Source organism: Agelaius tricolor, unplaced genomic scaffold (assembly GCF_023055355.1).
Source record: "Agelaius tricolor isolate 1412-34295 unplaced genomic scaffold, bAgeTri1.0.p SCAF_1, whole genome shotgun sequence".
Classification (NCBI taxonomy): Eukaryota; Metazoa; Chordata; class Aves; order Passeriformes; family Icteridae; genus Agelaius; species Agelaius tricolor.
In genome coordinates this window covers 39,269,677-39,288,783 of record NW_027269261.1, presented here as the reverse complement: position 1 = coordinate 39,288,783, position 19,107 = coordinate 39,269,677, and the positions used below count along the sequence as shown (strand labels likewise).

The 19,107-nt window shown below is 35.1% G+C and overlaps 1 protein-coding gene across 7 annotated transcripts in view; it reads left to right on the top strand.

Annotated features, from left to right (window-relative positions):
- Window positions 1–19,107, top strand: part of PDE10A (phosphodiesterase 10A) — a 343,399-nt gene that overhangs the window by 246,746 nt on the left and 77,546 nt on the right. For all 7 annotated transcript variants that reach the window (XM_071430677.1, XM_071430669.1, XM_071430706.1 and 4 more), the window contains one exon: window positions 2,961–3,089. In XM_071430677.1, coding sequence (XP_071286778.1) covers window positions 2,961–3,089 — 129 coding nt within the window. The remainder of the gene's footprint in view (window positions 1–2,960; window positions 3,090–19,107) is intronic.

Sequence of the window (19,107 nt, the reverse complement as noted above, 5' to 3'; positions counted from 1 at the left end):
AATTAATAACCAGTGTTGGCTTGTGTTATGTTTGTTGTTATTCTGTAAATGGCACCTGACTGGCATGATAAACTTCAGTTTCCTGAGTGTGGGTGTGTTATTGTCCTTTTTATGTAACTGTTAATAATCATTGCTTCTAAATATTCAAATAGTGGGGTTTTTTTGCATTTTTCAGAATTCAGGGATTGCAATGCTTGAATAGAGAGGTCAAATAGAGAGGTTAATAATATTTAACAAAAATACATGTACTGGAAGTTTTCAGGAGCATGTGAATGTTCAAGAGGGCGAGTGTGTGCATGTTGTTATGCAATAACTTTATTCTGATGTGCATCTTACAATCAAGAAGGCTTTCCATATGCCATAAAATAATTGCTTCTGCATAGCTGTAAAATGCTCTTACATTCAGGCATCTTTACAACACTTTTTAGCCGTAATGCACATAAAACACAAAACATTAAAATTTTGTTGAAAATACTTGTATTTCTACATTTTGTGGAGTTACAATGTGTTATTGTTAGTTTTGGTTGTGAGTTTGTGTGTATGCTTGCAGGGTGTATTTTTTGATGCAGCAGGCTAACAACTGGGAGCTGACCAATAAGTTTGCCTTAATCTATGTAGAAAATAGGTTTAAGTCACTCCTTTTTAAATCTACAAACATAGTTGTAAATCTTGTTCTTGCTCCCATCTACAAATCCCACATTGAAAAAGAACATCTGCGCAGATACCTTTAGTGAAATAAAGATGGGTAATTTAAAGACTTTTTAGGAATTCTTATATCAGCTCCATGAATTACTTTCTGTAATAGGTTACATGAATTACTTTCTGTATAAGGTTAAAGCAGAGATTTTAGCTTTAGGTTGCTGAAGTTGCATAATATCTGGATATAAAACTTGAGACCTGTAGACTGAAATCTTATTTCAAATTAACATTTTATTGAATTCTGATGTATGTTTTACAAAACCCACAACATTTAAAGGTTTGAATCAAGAAAGAAAGGTTATTTTCACTGAAGAAACAGATCAGTCCTTTCAGAATTCCAGTTGCTAATTCTACAATCTTTTTGGGTCATAATTTTTTACTAGAAGCAAAAGATGGTTTTTTTGCAGTCTAAAGACAACTTGAAAATAGCAGACATTTTATGACAAGTCTGTTTTGATCATTTTTAGTGTTTAACTTAAAGGGCAGATAAATTTTGATTAAGTGTAACATTTTGATGGCTAAATCTTTAAAATGTGGTACTCTCTTGAATGATTCTTAAAACATGTTTCCTTTTCAGATTTTCTCACTATGAAATTAGAAATACTTTTTTAAGGGCCTACATTTTTCTATCTTGTTCATTTCGCACTTGTACTTCTTTATAGCTGCATTATGATCTACCTCTACAAGCTTTCACCTAAGGTTAAACTATCAACATAGTAGGGTTTTGCTTGTTTTCACCCCACTTGCTCATTGTCTACTTGTCTTACTGATTTATGATATACCTTTTCTTCTTCACTAACGAAAATCAGGATGCTCAATAAGCTATTATTCAAGTGATTCATGTATGGGGATTTGCTCTTTGAGGTTATGATATCCAGCAGGAGTTGCACCTCTGGATTAAAAGGAAGGGTAGTTTAAAGCAGTTTTGAGCTGTTGGGGGCTGATGTGGGTGAGGGATGTGGTGCAGCTGGTGTAGGGAAAGTTGTGTAGGTGGTTGATGGTCTGCAGATGAGAGCTGTTTGGTTGTCTTCTGGTATTGCTTCCTGAAGACTTTCACAGTAAACATTTGTAAGAAATCTTAAATTTTACCATCACTGACTAGCATTCAAATCATCACGTTCATCACGTTCTGATACTGTGCAAAGAGCACAAAATAGGAGAATTAATCTCATTTTGTACCTCTCTGAAAGAGGTCAGTGTTGTTCAGGGGGAGTTTCTTTTCTGCTGAGACCTGGCAGCTTTCTGTGGAGAATTTGCTATTATATTTAAAAATGTAAAACACAAGAGAAGATGGCTTATTTAGAGTCATTGAAGTGGTTGCTGCTCCTCTTCCCCTCCTATCTCATTAGAGTCATTACAGTTGTTGTTACTTCTCTTCCCCTCATATCTCATTAAGGCTTTTGCACTGGGGTGCCTATTTCCTCTATGGTAGCCTGGAGCCAAGTCCCTCAGGACAGGCTCTTTTTATTGCTTCCCCCTTAGGACAGCCTCAGCACTGCTGAGTTCACCTGCCTGTGGCCAGTCATTTTGTTTGGGGGATTTGCAAAGTGCATAATCAGATTATAATTTTGTGAGTTTGAAAATTTATTTATGAATGTAAGGGATCTGAGATTCTGAATAGTTCTTCTTTTTCTGAAATGTTTACTTGAGTTTTCTTTCTGTTGCAGATATTATAAATACATTTTATCTGCAATTGTTTTCATTTTGATAACTAAGTTATTAAAGCAATGGAGCATGCTTGTGAAAACATTTTATACATCTAAAGTAACTTAAGTAATTCTAGTATTTGAAAATTGCGTATGATTTTGGTGTTCCATAATATTTTGTGTTGATTTTGCTGCCATTTGCAGTGAGAGCACTGAATTTGGTGCTCTGTGAGACATCCCAGCTCACCTTCTTCTATCTCCTTCTAACCAGTTTCTTTATCACTATATCATCCTGCATAGCTTGGAAATAATTTTATAGTCACAACCATAGTCATGAATTGCTACCTGGCTATTTCTCATGGGTAATGTTTATGTGTATGCCTTCAGGGGACTTTGTACACAGTATCTTCTATGGCTACACTTTGATTCTACTATTTTCTTCAGTGCAGCTCATTTTTTTTGACAGGATATTGCTCTCTCTGTTCTATTTAAGTAGTCATATATTCAATCAGTGTGTTAAACAAAGGGACATTGATTATTGCTGGTCTCCAGGTATTTTCTTCATATGAGGGAGTTCACACCAATAATGTAATCTATTAATGTTCTCTCTTTCAGGCTTAACAGATGAAAAAGTGAAGGCGTATCTTTCTCTTCACCCCCAGGTACTGGATGAGTTTGTGTCAGAAAGTGTAAGTGCAGAAACTGTGGAAAAATGGCTAAAAAGGAAAAATAACAGACAAGAAGGTAAGTGCTTTTTATTTGTGATTAATATTTAGCTTTGAACAGCTCATTTGAACAGCTTATTTTCAGATTTAAAAAGGAAATCTGGTTTTCGTATAACTTGAATATTATAATTTTTGTGTTTAGGTTCTGCCATTTTTTGATGGCAAAATAGGCTAACAATTTTTTAAATATTTTGAGCCTTTTGGTATTTTTATTTTGAAATATGCTGATATTTATATTGGAAGTTTAGTTTACCCATTTTGAATTGCAAATACTGTCCATCAACCTGTAGTGTCTATTTTGAAAACATTACTTGGTTTTCTTGGATCAAAAATTGGTAAGTTTTGAATTAAAATTACCCAGTATGCTTTAGTAAATTACTGGATATACCATCTCAAAAGTTCCTACTTGTAACATGTAATTAAGTCAAGTTTAGATAAGAATGTTGACATAGACGTTATAACTCAGTGTGTTAAATTCTGGAGGTATTTCTGTTGTGTTGCATTAGGTAAAATACCTTGCTAAACTGACCCAGAAACTTTGTTTTGAGCCAGCTTGTGTTGACAAATATAAATTTTGTAATGATCTTAAATTTTGTGAGATTTCCTGCAAACATAAGATTCATGCAATTCTAACAATGAGTTGTAATGTACCAGGTAAAATGCAAAGGAGGAAATTACCAAGAAGGTTAGGGAGGAAACACTGGTTGTGCTCAGTGGCTGACCTCTAAGGTGTTTAGGGGTTTCAGTTCTAATGATAATTCTCATTTTAAATAGAGGGGCTATTGTTACTTCCTAGAAGATAGTGTTTTCTGCAGAATTATAAAAAGATAAAAAGATGGTGGACAAGGAATGGAAAAGGCTATATTGAGCCAGATTTTTGGTGGTAATGACTACATATCGTCCTAAAGTGGGAATAATTTTTTGTTGGCTTAAAGAGATTACCTGTCAGAGAATAGAAGTGTATAGCAATAGACTGTTTGTTACTTTCCTGGTAGTTTGCAAACTACAGAACCGCAGGAGGCCTATTATTATAATCCACAGCAACAATCAGAAAAACAGTGCTATGAATCAGGGGAATAGGTTGTGACAATGCTTTTTGTAAAAAGATGATGAAAAATACTTTCATGTTACCAGAAATTTATACTTCTTGTTTTTATGAGCTATGCGCATTTAAAAATAGTAATTTTATCTAAGGTGCTTGAAATCACTATTAGAAATCACTCCGTGTTTGAAACATACTTCATAGTGTAGGTTAAGGATCTTTATGCTAAAACAAAATAAATGCTTTGGAGAATTTTTAGCTTCAAGAATCATATTTTGCTTAGTGGAATTTATTACCAGTTGCTCAAAGTTTTGAATTTTTGGGGAGAAGGCTATAAATGAAAGATAAATTTTTGTGGAAGTCCTCGTGAAACTTTTTGTAGCAACTGATAAAGTAAAGTGACTGCTGACCATTATCCTAGTGAAGTTTTAATGTGAACAGGTACTACAGTGGGATTTGTCTGTTTTTTTTCGTATACTTTAAAAATTCTATATTATGGCTAATTTTTCCCAAACTTGTATTCAAAGTGTCAAGCAATAGTTATGCTACCATTAGCATTTAGCATCATTCTGTTATCATCCTTCATGTCTTTCTGCCTTCCCTACTACTTCCCTTTTACTGACTGCCATCTTTAAGGTGGCCATAGTTATTCCACTAAAGGCAGTCATACAGATGGGTCTTCTTTAGTGCTGGATTTTAGATAAAAATAAGCACAACCAGATTTAAAACTACACTTGCCAAGTAAAACAGATTAATTTGAATGCATTTTGTTTATAGAATGTAATGGATACTAATGAAACTTGTCTGTGTATTTCTTGTAGAAAGATAAAGCCTATAGTCATATAAAATATTTCTGGTAACAACATATCCTAATCTTTCAGAAAGGAATATTTCAGGAAAGAAATTTGCTAGATGATTTGCTCATTTCATGTTATATATGTACAAATTCTACTGCCTGAGTTATGGTGGCATTGAGAAACAACAGGGAGAGGATGCAACTGATCCTTTTGGTGTCAGCACAAATCTGTGGTGACTTGAAGTGACTGTGTAGCCTAAGTCACTTTACATCAGTAGGGGTATAACTTTCCCTCTATCCCTTTTGCTTCAGTCTAGTCTACTTTACAAATGCTCACATCATGTAATATGATACAGCCGGAAAAGTGAGCTTTGTTTTTATGAGGAAGTTGCCAGGCAGGCAAAAGGCTGTTTGAGGTCTCTGGCTTAGTGTCTGTACTCTTACACGTTGGTGACGCAGGACAGTCATTAACCTATATGCAGAAATTGTGTCCTGCCTGATTTACAGACATCCAGCTGTGTGTACTCTTCAGCCAGAAGTCAATGGGCCTGCTGCCAGGGTAGTTTATCTGAATTTCATTAGCATGAACTGAAATGTCTGATTTAGACTTAAATGAACCAAAATTTATCTGTGACTGAGATTCACTGAATTAATTGCTGTAAATGGTTTGGGTTTTTTAAAACCTAAATTATTAAAAAGGGAGGAAATCATTAAATCATTGCAGTGATTGCAGGAATCATTGCAGTGTTTAAGGTATAACTATATCCCAGAATCTAATGAGCTGAGTCCTCAGTGTGTATAGATTGAAACTGATAGATTGAAATTTGGTCATGACAGGTTGATTGTGATGGTAATCTATCTGAAATTATAAGACTTTTTTTTCTTTAACTTGTTTTTTCCTTTTCCTGGTATATTGGAGAAAAACTGCAAAGGTAACATTGGAAAGGAATGCTGCTTAAGCTGATATTTGGGTATTCACTGCAACTTTTTGAACTCTATTTTCTACTGATAAATTACATGTTCAGAACAAACCCAGGCCTTCTATTATTGCATACAGAATTTCAAAACAACTCTATTTGTAATACACAAACACTTCAGTTTTAAATTTTTGCTATCCAGATCATGGCAGAGTCAATCAGCTGGAAGGACATCTTTTCCAGATGCCTAGATATAGCACTCACAGAACTCATGAGACTTCTCCCATTGTCCTCTTTCATACCATTCAAGCAAAAGTGGCAGATGATTGTAGCCAGAACCATAATATTAGGAAAGCTTTAGACTCTGCTGCTGGATAGATCCTCATCTCCCAACAAATTTCTCAGAAAAATATTTATAAATTCCAACCTTAATTATATTATTTGAAACTTCACTGCCACAACAATAAGAGGCTAAACACATTGATTACAAGCCAGATGTGCATCTTTTACACTGTTGATACTGAATGTTGTAGATGTCTTTCCTAATCTTTTTAATTACCTCTTATATTAAGAAGAAAGGACAAACTGTACAGACACAGAATTTCTACATGGAAAGCTGCCTATATAATTGAAAAAACTCATCACTTCCCATGGCCCTCATGTTCAGCACAGTGCATGACCATGTGCTTAATTACTGCTAAATCTGGAAACATTAACAGCTTTAAACATTATTTTTTTTTCCAGCCAAATTTGCCAAAAAATGTAAAGCTATGTATAGTGGGAATTTAAGGTGCCTTGTCATTGTTAATTCAAATGTTGTTCAGTAATTAATAAATACAATTTAAAAAAAAGAATGGAAAGTCGTACATTCAGTACATGATATGACACTGATTATACCCAGAACTTATAATCTTTTAAGTGCAATTGACTTACTGCATTTCCAGGAACCTGATATTTCATAATTGACTTGTTAAAAAAAAAAATGAAGTAATTAGAAATTATTTGGTTCATGTAAATATGACATTGCTGTAATTTTTGAACTATACTAGGCTGCATCATTGACACATAATAAAGTTCATATAATTAATAAAAATACAAAAAGTTATTTCTGTTGCTGCATTTTCAGGTTTTTAGATATCAGCATGGTGAGCTTTAAATTTGGCTACAGTCATGTAAGAGACAAAGTAGTGAGTTTTTGAGAGGTGTTGATGGGTGGCTCTATTTAGGGAGCAAGTCTATACTTAGGTTTTTATTGTTAAGGAATACCAAAGTACATATTTCTACATTAGATCATAATTATTCCATTATTTGTTCTTTGAATTATGTTATTTATTCCTGCCTTTAAAAGGTAGTGTTTAGAGGCATGTTACTTGCAATTCACCTAAGGTTATTAAATAGGTGAAAGGATGGCTGACATGCATTTCCATAAGCAGGGATACTGTATATAAAAAGATACCTGTAAGGAGGATATGTCTCAGTATGTGTATGCTAAAGAGATGTCAGCTTGCTGCCAGAATTACAAAGAAAAAAAATGAAGCCTATTCTTGGTTTGTCATTTTCTGAGGACTGTGCCTTTTTGCACTGACTGAGCAGAGATACCTGCTCTGTAGTGCAGGGTAGTAGCTGTAGGTGAAGGATATCTGGAGACTGTCACTGCTGTGGTGCTCCACAGCTTGTTGCAATTCTGACTTCTCCCCAACCTAGGCCAGAGGAACTGATATGGCAACATGTTAACAACCTCCTTGATTTATAATTAGGGTGTCTTAATATTTCCTTGATGCTGCAGACATGCTGTTTTATTCTGATGCACCCCTGCTGTGCTTATGTTTGCGACATCCAAGCAGGGCTTCTTGTTACCAAACCCTACTATTTACATATTTTGATGCCTTTCTTGGATTTTATTTTTTAATTTTCATCAAAATAAGACAGAAAGGGTGTATTTTCCAATTCCAACTGGAAGAATTGCTTGCTGTGTTCTTGCTCTTCATTCAGTGTTTGCCAATGGCCTGTTTGATGCAAAATGTTGGTCTAGGTGGACTTGTTGGTCTGAACCAAGGTAACTTATGATACTGACAGGTGCTACTTTCCTGGGATAATATCCAGACTGACAAAATTGTCAATGTTTTTATCAGAAAAGTTGCAATAATGTCTGGGGGCTGTGATGGGGATAGAATGTAAGCAAACAAAGATAGTGCAGAAGGTAGCCTCACCCCTGAGGAGTTGCAGCTGTACTAATTACCAAAGATTAGGAACAGGCCTGCCCTTAACAGGCCACAGCTGTGTCCAATAAGGATGAGTGGTATAAAAGAGTGGGTTAGCTGGATGAGGGGAGAGCTGGAGTTTGTTGGCTGAGGTGTGAGGAAGGAGTCAGTGCTGCTCATGAGAAATCGCTGAGACGGTATGGGAGCTTTGCAATAAGATGATGGCAGGGAGCTTTACTATGTAGAACCTATTTCTCTGTGTATTTGGCACAGTCCTCACTTCCATGGAGATAAAACTCACTGGCAGACTTTTGTATGGCATAGTTTGCAGGTTACCATTTTTCATGTGTCTAGAAAGTTTATGTTAGTATCAGTATTTCACAGGTAGACAGGTGAAGGAACTTCCCAGTTCTGTGGTGGAGCTCTGCATAGGAAATGCCATTTTAGTCCAGATAATGAAAATGGAATACATGTGTCAGGCATGCAGAAGAAGCAGGTATCTTGGGAGATTGTTGTATTGTGCCAGTGCTTTTAAAAAGGTTTTATTGCTGTATCATTTCCTGAAAGATTCAATTTTTTTTATTTTTTTCTCTTAATTAATCAGAAGAGAATCAGCTTACAAGTTCATCACAAAATCAGCTCATAAGTTATCACTTTGGCTGTGAAAATATTGAGAAGGACTTAATGAAAAAATTCTCCCTGTTATGTTGTCAGTCTGTTTTTTTGGACAGAAAAGGTTAAAGGAAAGGATATTTAGGTAAGATAGAATAGGATTTTTTAAAAGTATTGATAGTACAGAATTACTAAGCAGTGGCCTCTTGGTAGGTAATACTGAGGTCTTGAGTGATGATGAAGTCTTTTGTTCAACGTGTGTCTCAATGTTGAAGCAGTTGCTAATTTTATTCTTTGTTATTTGAATGTTTATCACTAGCAAACTCCAAACGGTACAAAAAATTGCATGGTACATTTTTTTCTTTTAATTTGCTGAACAGTGTGAGAGTTAATTGTCTGGTTGTTTTGGGGTTTTTTTTTTTTGAGTGGGTCAGGTGAAGGAGGTGATTTTTCTGTTTTTCTGGACTTCTGCATATTTAGAATTGTTTAGATGGTCAGAGATTTGCAGAGGGTAATCCTTTAATGACGATATGTTTGGTCTTAGGAAGTAGACGTCACTGCTTGGTCTGAGTTCCCTCTTGAACTAATTATGTTAATCACATTATATCTAGAGCAATTATTCTCAACATGTACTTATACTAATGTTTGTTGTGTCTTTGTTAAGCTTGTATTAGGAGTGTTTGTTTTTTCTGTCTGCTCAAAACCACTGTTTCTCCTTATTTCTAAGCCTGACTTCACAGCATCGTTTTCTGTGCACTATTGCTAGTTATATTAGAAAAGAAACAGATGTTCATTTTTGTCATTCCTCAATTTTTTGGTAAATTAGGACTTGGAGCTTCTTTTATTATCACACTGAGAAATAGATTTTTTACTTTTCTTATGATTTCTCTTCACTTTACATGTTGAATGTTTCTAGATGATCAATATCCTTCTAGAGTGGGCAGTATAAGAGAGATAGTGTTTCAATAATGGTTTAAGTAACATTATGTGCAATACAAAACCGTTTCCCTCCTGTGCAAGACAGTTCTCCTGAATGTTGTCTGGCCCTGCTGTTCTTTGTTTTCAGATTGTTTCTTTCCTGTAAACCAATCTTTGTTTTTAGAGTAAAAAAAAATCAAGTCAACAAGAGAAAAAAAAATCTCAGTAATTGGTGGAGAAGATCCATTCTGCTGATGTATGTGGAGAGTGTATACCCACGTGGCCAACACTTTTTAATAATGATTATTTATGTCAATGTCAGCTAACCTGTTTTACCTGCATTGAAATGGAGTAGGAATGTTCCCATGGTCTGTAAGCTGAGAAAGAAAGAAATAACAAGGGAATAGTCATTAACTTTTATGGGACTTTTAAATCCAAGTATAGAAGTATTAATTTGATTAATCTTGGCTAGACAAGACCTGTAATCAAAGATTGACCAATAAGGATAAAAAGACAAAATGTAAAATAATTGCAGATGTTAGCATTGCTTGTTCTGTCCATTAAATGAGACTTACATCTTTGAGGAAAGGGAAGTATGCAGTCACGCAGTGTGATAGTCTGTTACACCACATGTGCACAAATAAAGAATATTTATTCATGGATGTTCTGTATGCAAGTAGTGAAAACTCAGTTCAGCAAAGTTCTCAATGTCTTATCCGTATATTATATATGTATAGAAATTCTGCATCTCTTTTGTATCACAGGAAGTACAGGAAGCCCTGAGGATGAATGAAAATTCATCTTGGATATGTCTAGTTGGATATAAATGTTAATGCCATGCTCTAAATGGATGTTTCTCATGTTTCCATGGGCAGAAGCAATCAATGATATTTGACTTAACCTCATACTGGCTATTAGTGAGGATTTTCAGCAGAAATTTTACTTCTGAAACTGCTCTAATGTCTTAAGGCTTTGAAATCTGGTTGCATACACAGAACAGTAAATCACAGACATAGTACAGGCTTATTGAAGACCAAAAAATTTTCAGCGTGTGATTCTGTAGTGATTTAGCTAATCATGATGGTGATTTGGTTACTTTATCTTTTAAAATATCTATGATGAGATGGAATTTTAATCCAGTTGTCCTGTGTTTATCAGATCAGATTTAGTGCAGCTAATTTAAAGCGTATACTTTTCATGGTGAGTCATAGATACTCCCCTTATTTGTCCTAGTGGCCAGTGGTAGATCAACTTCTTTGTCCAAAAATTACTTCTTCATACTCCTTGTCCTGGGCATGAAATAAATCTTGTCCAATATCTTTCAACTAGACTATAATAAACTGATTTTGCTTTCTTTTGGTTTTTTTGGGCTTTTTGCATGTTTTATGAACAAAAGTTAAATTATATTGCCACGTCATTCATCAGGAGGAAGGCCTAAGTATGATTGTATTCCCATCGATTTACTTCTATACATTCCCTAATTGATCCTTCAGAAGATTATACTCCTTTAAATATGTTGTAGGAGGAATACACGTATTACACAGAAATGAACCCTGTTGCCTCTGCTTAGCTGACATTGAGTTTTGTTTGTGTCACAAATATTATTCAAATACTTTGAAGGTGTTATTAAGCATGTAGACAGAAATTATTTGGTTCAAAACATGTACTCACATTTCAGACACTGAAAAGTCCAAAAACAAGCAAACCCACAAAATTTTGAGATGTACTCTTTTCAATGACCTTCAAAGATACAAATATTGGACAGAAAAATCCAGGGATTTGTGAAAAAATCCTCCTGAAGATTATTGAGGTTTAAGAACTTAGAAGTGAACTATGGAATTCCTAGACAATTTTCACTACAGAGGACTTCAGTATTCTGAGAAGAATTTTTATTTTCGTAATCTCGCTGAAAAAATGGATGCACACTAGGATAGTATAACTTCCTTTGTCCTGAAAATTAAATCCAGATGCATAGAAATTGTAAAGAATCTCATGAAGTGTCAGATTAAAAAAAAGGTTTGGTTGATCTTTGCCTCTGAGGCCTAGTTGCATGGCATGAGACATCTATGAGGCTAAACTGCTTTTTCTTCACACCCAAATATGATCTTGCATCCAAGTTACCATCTGGAGTAGTCCTGGCAGGTGTTGGTCCTCTCATCTGATCCCAAATATTGTTTTGGGAAAGTGCAGATTGGCACGATCCAAGCCATGCTTTGAGTGCAAAGTTAATCAGGACCTGGTGATATTCAAGTCCTAATTCTACATTACTAATTACAGCCCTAATTCCTCCATTACTTTAGGCCTAGACTGAATTAGCTCTTGCAGCTCAAAGAGGGATGCTAGGATTACAGTGGAAAAATCTGCCATTAGAGCTTGGGAACAGATAGAGAGCTTAGCCAGATGCAAGCAAACAGGAAACATCATTAAGTCACTGTGGAAATTTGAGGTTAATTTGAAGTTCAGATGCTCTGTACAGGTACTACCACCTTCTCAGGATACATAGAAGAGCAAAGGTAACCAGATGTGTAGATATCTTTTCTCTGTATTTCAAGAAGTCCAAAAAACAAAGAAGAAAGGAAGTTTTTTTTTTTTTTTACATTGATCTCTTTGTTGATAGAATATATGTGACAAGCTAACAGTCCCATCAGCACAGCAGAGGGGAACAATGAGCTATTTGACTAGCATCATGTGAGGCTTGGAGGAACCACTTCACCTGACTTTATCAAGGGTGAATAAACCTGGATAACAGTCCACTGAGTTTAATTGTGTTTAATTATTTTAATTCTTTAGGCAGTCTGAGCAAAATGTCTGACTGTCAATTATGGAAGAGGAAGAGGTTGTGTATGGTCATTTTCTCTAGTTCTGAGGGGAATGGATCTTTTTTTTCCCTGTGGAACACTTAAAGCCCAGGTGTAAGGAGGTTTTGCAGAAAATTATAATTGGTTATACTACCAGTGTCAGTTGGTGTTGAGCCAATGATAAGTATGAATTTTACTTGAAGGATTTGTCTTGTTTAAGCATAAGGACGGAAAAGCTAACAAAGAATTAATTGCCTAATTAGGTTGAAGAATAATTTCTTCTCAGAAGAATTATTGTTTCTGATTTTTATAAGTTCTGTGGAGACATTTACATCTACTTATCTAACTATATGAAATTTGAGGATGCTCAGTTACTCTCCATAGATCTTGTGCTCTTTTGTAGGAGGTTTGTTGTTATTGTGGAGGGAGTTAACAAGATCAGAATTTCTTGCGCTGACTAGCTGATCTAGTTCAATTCAGCCAGAAAAAGACCTCCGATTCTTATAGTGATATTATCTCTTTATAAAGCCTTTCTTCCTTATTGTCTTTGCACTATGATGATGCTGCTACCAAACAGAAAGGGATTTTTTTAGTCTGCAAAAGACCTGAACTCTAGCAGAAGTTTGATAATTATGACTGTAGTGATGAAGACAGTTGACAGATTTACCTTTTCCATAACAGAAGAATGAAGGGCACCCTGCAAAACGAATTGACTACAGATTTGAAACAACAGGATGTCCTTTTTCACACAACCCATGCCTAAATTATGAACCCATTAGCATAATATATTTGAGATGTTAAAAATGTAAATGGGTTCAAAAAGTGATTAGACACATTCCGAAGAAGAAATACTTCATCAAGAGCTGTTACATACTATGATCCTGATGCAGCCTCCAGCTGAGAAAACCCATAAGCATCTGATTGCTCTGAGGACATACTGGAGTAAGAATACTCTGTACATCTGTAGTCTGTGTTTTCTATCCTTTTCATACAGTGTAAATTCTTCGTGCTTTTTTCCTATTTCCTTTCTAAATGAGCTGTTAGTAGCCATTGTCATAGGCTACAAACTCGAGTAGATGGACTTTTGGTCCAGCAGAATAGGGTCACTCTTGTCTGTCATTATGCTTCTCTTATGCTTCTCTGGGATTTATGTACCATCCATTGTTAGAATTGTGAGTCAGATTGTCTTAACTCATTTGAATATGCTGGAAAAGAAACTGGGTTCTTATACTATAACACATTGTTTATGGATCTTTGTGGATAAGCTGCAAGAGGTCTCTTCAGTTATAACAATAAGGCATCTTTGAAACTCTTTGGAGACAGCACCTTATTCAGACTTATCTTAGCTGCAGTACTGAGCTAAATTGTTTTATTCTTTCTTTCAACCTGCAGTATGCAGAGATACCCATAAGTGATGATCTTTGGCTACAGGAAAAAAAAGATTCTCTAGTTGAAATTGCTGAGTAACAGTGATTAAGAGATTTTCTCGCATTTCTTTTTTTAATGCAAAGGTAGAATGTTTTGTCTGTTTTATTGTTTGTTCATGTATCAGGAGGGAGCTCTTTTACAGGGTGCTTGGTCCTTATCCTAACGTGCTGGTTTAATTTCATCTGTCATTAAGTATAGGGAGTGAAAGGGAAAGAAAAAAAGGATGATGGTGTCGATGAGCAACAAGGATTAGGAAATTAATAAGACACGATTCAATAATAGGTGTGGGAGGAGAAATGCCTGTGAATTTTTGCAGGGTTTATAGCAATTGGGTGTAACTGACATCAGTTTTTGGTGATTGGAGTGGGGAGATGGCAACAAACTTGTTACATTTATACTAATTCAGTCCAAGAGGGTTCATTGTGAACCCTTGAAAATATCTTCACGAAGTGCATCAGGTATTTGTATAGCAACAAAGAGATGTTTATTCTGAGGGACTTGCTGGGCAGTGATTTTTGGATTTACAGTAAACACTTGGGGAGACTTGTCAGAACAACTTTTTAAGCTAGTAACTACACAGTGACCCTTCTTTTTAAATCAGAGTTGTCGTGACCCACACAGTGAATGCCCTTCTGGAAGAGGAGGTTATTTCAAATGGAATTTTAAATTACCAGAATGTGCTTTTTTGGCGTTGTATTACCTAGGAAGCCATGTCATTGTGACACCTGCTGGTTTGCCATCATGTGTTTCATGGTCAATCATGAATGTGCTTGAAGAATAATCTTAGTTTTCCCTATTGTCTATTACTTTTCTTAAAAAAAATTTTAGTTTTACAGATAATTATTTTTACAAATGTGTGCTATTGCCAGGTTGTGTTTTACAACTGTTCTCTGGCCAAAACAATTTTTGGAGAAAATAACTGTCATCTCCCCATTTACCAATATGATTGTATTAAAAAAAAAATTATTTCTGAGGCATAAACAGTGGCCATAAATCTCTGATAGATTTCAGTGTTTGAGGTGGCAGCCAACTGTGTACACCAAGTACATATATCATATATATAGATATACATATATTGTATATCTATATACAATATATAGATATTCATCCAAGTACAGAGAAAATGGCACCATATAATAGAGGAAAAGGGCATTTGCAAGTATTTTCTCATGTTCTGAGAGGGTCATTTCCTTCATCAAAAACTCTTTGTTGCACTGATTAATAAAAGTTATCAAAATTTGAATCAACACTTTTTGAGCAGGTATAGAAACAATTTTGGCTCTTCAAAATTCACAGTAGGTGTGACAGAACAATATTGTAGAGTCACAAAAACATAGGAAATCACAGAAATACTGTCATTTGTCATGGTTCAGTCTAGCATCTTTTAGTGACCATTTTTAGATCTAAACACTGATGAGTGAACTACTGGCCCATGTTGGCAGTTTTGTACTTCACAAATAGGTCTTTGATTGGAGAATGCACAGGCTCAAATTCTGGAATAAATACTACCACTGTATGTTTCTACACAGTCAGATTTATTTAAACATGGCCAAGATGGCCCTTTTTCATAGGGACATAAACAAGATTCTTTTAAACACACTTCGAAGAAACTCACCAAAATGTTTTTCTGGATGGTATAGGTGATTTGAATGTTTTCTTTGCGGTGTGACAATGGCAATGCAGTTTCTGTTCACAAATGTGGGTAACTTGTTATAATTTGGAATTCATCATTTTTAGTTTATCTAGCTGTCCATCAGCTACGTGTGGAGATGCTTCTGGAGCACTTCTAGGAAAATGCAAATGCTGAGAGAATCTAGCAATATTTCTGGGGGCAGCTTAAAAAATTGGCTGGGTTTCTGATTGTTAGTAGTGCCAAAATAATTATTTTAATAGCAACAATGAAAGGAGTAAAACTATATACACAGAATCCTCAGGAATAAATGTCGTGTTGGAAGGTTAGCTTGTTTCTTTTCTTTTTTCTTCTTGTAAATCTAGTTAAAGGGAGAGAATATTTGATTTAGATTTTCTTCATTCTTAATAAATGTGTATAAGATCTTGGATAGTACTGGAGTTACAATAATTGTTTTTCTTTACTTTTATGACGCATCCTAAAGTAAAAGATTATTTCAAATAATACTATATTTTCTCTGGAAGTTTTCACAGCTCCATAATTAATTAGCTGAGTTTTTGAAGAGCTCTCTCTTGTACAGACTTAAGAAATTATTGGCTTTTTCTGAGTGATTCTCTTTATGTAGAACTTCAGGCATTGAAATCAGCACTCAGTGTCAGCTTATTAATATTTGTACCTTATTTTCCTTTTGATAAATAGTCAGAATGAAGCCTGGTGTTACTAAATTTTCTCTACCTCTCTAGGCTTATAATTTTTAAAATATATATTAATATATTTCTTAATTCTAGGATTGTTAGGAGCAACACAATTTTGCTAGGTTTTCATTCCAAGGTCTGCCATTTCTTTTTACATGTTACAGTAACAGAATGATTTTCCTTGGTCTCAAGGTTCTCTCTGTCTCATGATATGTCCAAATCCCTCAGGTATGGTTATCTCTTACTACTCTTTCTGAAGATGGATTTTCTTAAAGAGTGCAGAAACAGAAGCAATTTTTGTACAGTAATTAGGGGAGATTTGTGTCAGAGACAGGAAGTCAGGAGCTTTCTGACTTCATAAAACTTTGGTGAACTCTGATTCCACTTTTACCTCTTAGAAAAAAAAAATTAATAAGGGCTCTTGCCCTGACTGTTTTCATATCCTTGAGGATTCATTTGTGCATCTCAAAAGGTTAATGAAAACCTTTGCTGTGGTAAGTGACATGCTCACACATTTTAATAAGGAGAATAAAGTAAAAGAAGGACAGGCATTTTTTCATTCTTACCAGGACCTCTTTTTGGACATTTGCATGAGATATCACCTTTGGTTTTGAAAATGTTTTTAAAACATGTCCAGGATCCGATCCTAGGGAAGGAATCAGAGGAAACTGGCTTGGAAACTCTTGTGTTTCTTAAAGGAAACAGATTAGGAATCCAGAGAAAGTATTGAATTTCTGTTCTGACTTCTCAGTAATCATGTTATCTCAGTCTGACCTTTGCTTTGAAACTACCTCAGATTAGTTGCAAGAGATTGTATTTAGTTAAATGTATTTCATTTGACGTATTTAATCTTTGCAAATTTTCCTTTTAGTGGTTGCACAAAGTCTATGTTGAGTTCCAGATACCAGCATCTATATACACAGGGGAAAAACCCACAAAGCTCCAGTTCATTTTGTTCATTTTAATAGAAAGGCCTCAGTTAATGCAAAAGCAGAATGTATTTTTCCATAGAAAACATATCTGGAAGTCCTTATGACCAGTTGAAATGCTGCAGAAAAATACAGCACAACAGTGGTGCCTTTCTTTGGGTTGATGATACAAAGTACTTGTTGTTTTGCTCCTAAAACACATTTAAAGATGAAGTCCCAGTGACTGTCTAAGAAGTTACTCTATGCAAAAAATAGTTTAAAAAAATTGTCAGTACTTAAGTATTTGCTCCTGCCCTTCATACTGAGCTCATATCAGAAGAACCCTCCAAACTTGCTTATATACCCTCATCTTATTGAGTCCTTGAACAAATTCAGAATCTTACAAATTTTCTCGCTACTAGTTTCAGCATTTACTAGAAAATTACTGCTCTGAAGATTAGTGTTTCAAAGATACCTGTGGCATAATACATGAAAAACTGAGCTGCTCTGTCAGTAGAGAAGCTTAGAAAACAGCTTACCTGCTTATCCCGTTACAGCTTACTCGTGCTTTTTGTAAACATCCTTGGCAAGGTTCCCAATAAAGATAGGGATGTGAAGTGGCTTTATCAAGTGGTTTCCTTCTTTCCCTTATGTGCTGAAAGGAGAGCCCTTTGGGGAAGCATAGGACAAAAGCAAGACTAGATGCGTGTAGGCTACGGAAAGGAGGAGTGGATTGTGTAATCTCTTGGTGATGGCAGGCTGAGACACTCACCCTTTTCAACTAATTAGCACCCCATAGATGCAAACAAATATGTAGTATTTTTCCTATTTCTTTTTCTTGCTGTTTTCCGTTCCCATGATGCTACAGATCCTGGGTTTCTTTGGGCTTGAAGAAAACCTAATTTCTAGGATATAACAAGTTGCATTTTAATTAATAAGTCCTGTTTATAATAATATAGCTGTCAACTTAAACCAGCATGCTAGAGTAGGTTTCTAGAAGAATGCATGCAGTTATATACTTGTTTTATGTTTGTGGGAAATCCTTTGATGCATTAAATTAAAGGACACTTGCTAAATTATGTATAGAAAAAGAAGTAAGTTTAGTGACTGGGAAATATTTTAAATGAGAACTTTTAAAGTACTTAATAAGGATTTTTGCTTGTTTTTGTAATTATAAAGTGATGTTAAGTAGGAGAACACAGAATTCCATCACTAAAAATTATTTCTGAATATTTATTTTGCTGTGTTTTCTGTGGATCAAATTATGTACAGTATGATGATGACTAGCATTGATCAACTGATAAACTAAATTGAAAGACTGTTTTCCTTTATTTTTGCACTCTAAACTACCCCTCAATATTATGAAAGTGTCTTTGGGGGCATAACTCAGTCTGCACCACACAGCTGACTGCCAAGCCTTTCTACTGGAAAGCCAGCCATTATTTTCTACTCTCTGCTGCACAGTAGTGTGCATCCACCCATTTAAAGCATTGAGCCTAGCTTTTGATTTTATGTTAATCTTTTGCATTTGATATTCATAGGAATAAATTTTCTCTAGCCTTGTAGGTCATATTTCTCCCAAGACAAAACTGAAATATAATAGGTTCCTTTTTTTTTTCCCAAATATTTTTTAAAAAGTTGTAGTCTCTAGCAATGAGTTTTTCTTGGAACCGAACACATTTTTACCCTGTCATTGATTTTGTAGGCACACCTTATCCAATTTCATTGCTGGACTACAGTCGGCACGCAAAAAAAAAAAAAGTAAATTAAGGAGTAGGTTTGGATTCTTCCAGTATATCTGGAATTGTAATGGAAAAGAAAGTATTAAAGTCAGTAATACTGTGTAAATCAGTTACTGGAATCACAGGCATCTTTTAGAACAAGGTTAGGGAATCTGTTGTGCTGTCAAAGCACGTTTCTCTCCATGCTTGTTTTCTATTTGAGATTTGGCTAAATAATTCAAAACTAGGAGGCTGAAGATAATTTTCAATCTTAATGCCCTTCCTCTTTACCTGTTCCTAAAATACTATCATCTAAATAATCAATCCTAAATCATTTAGATGCAGGATGGACCAAAAGAAAGAGTATACTC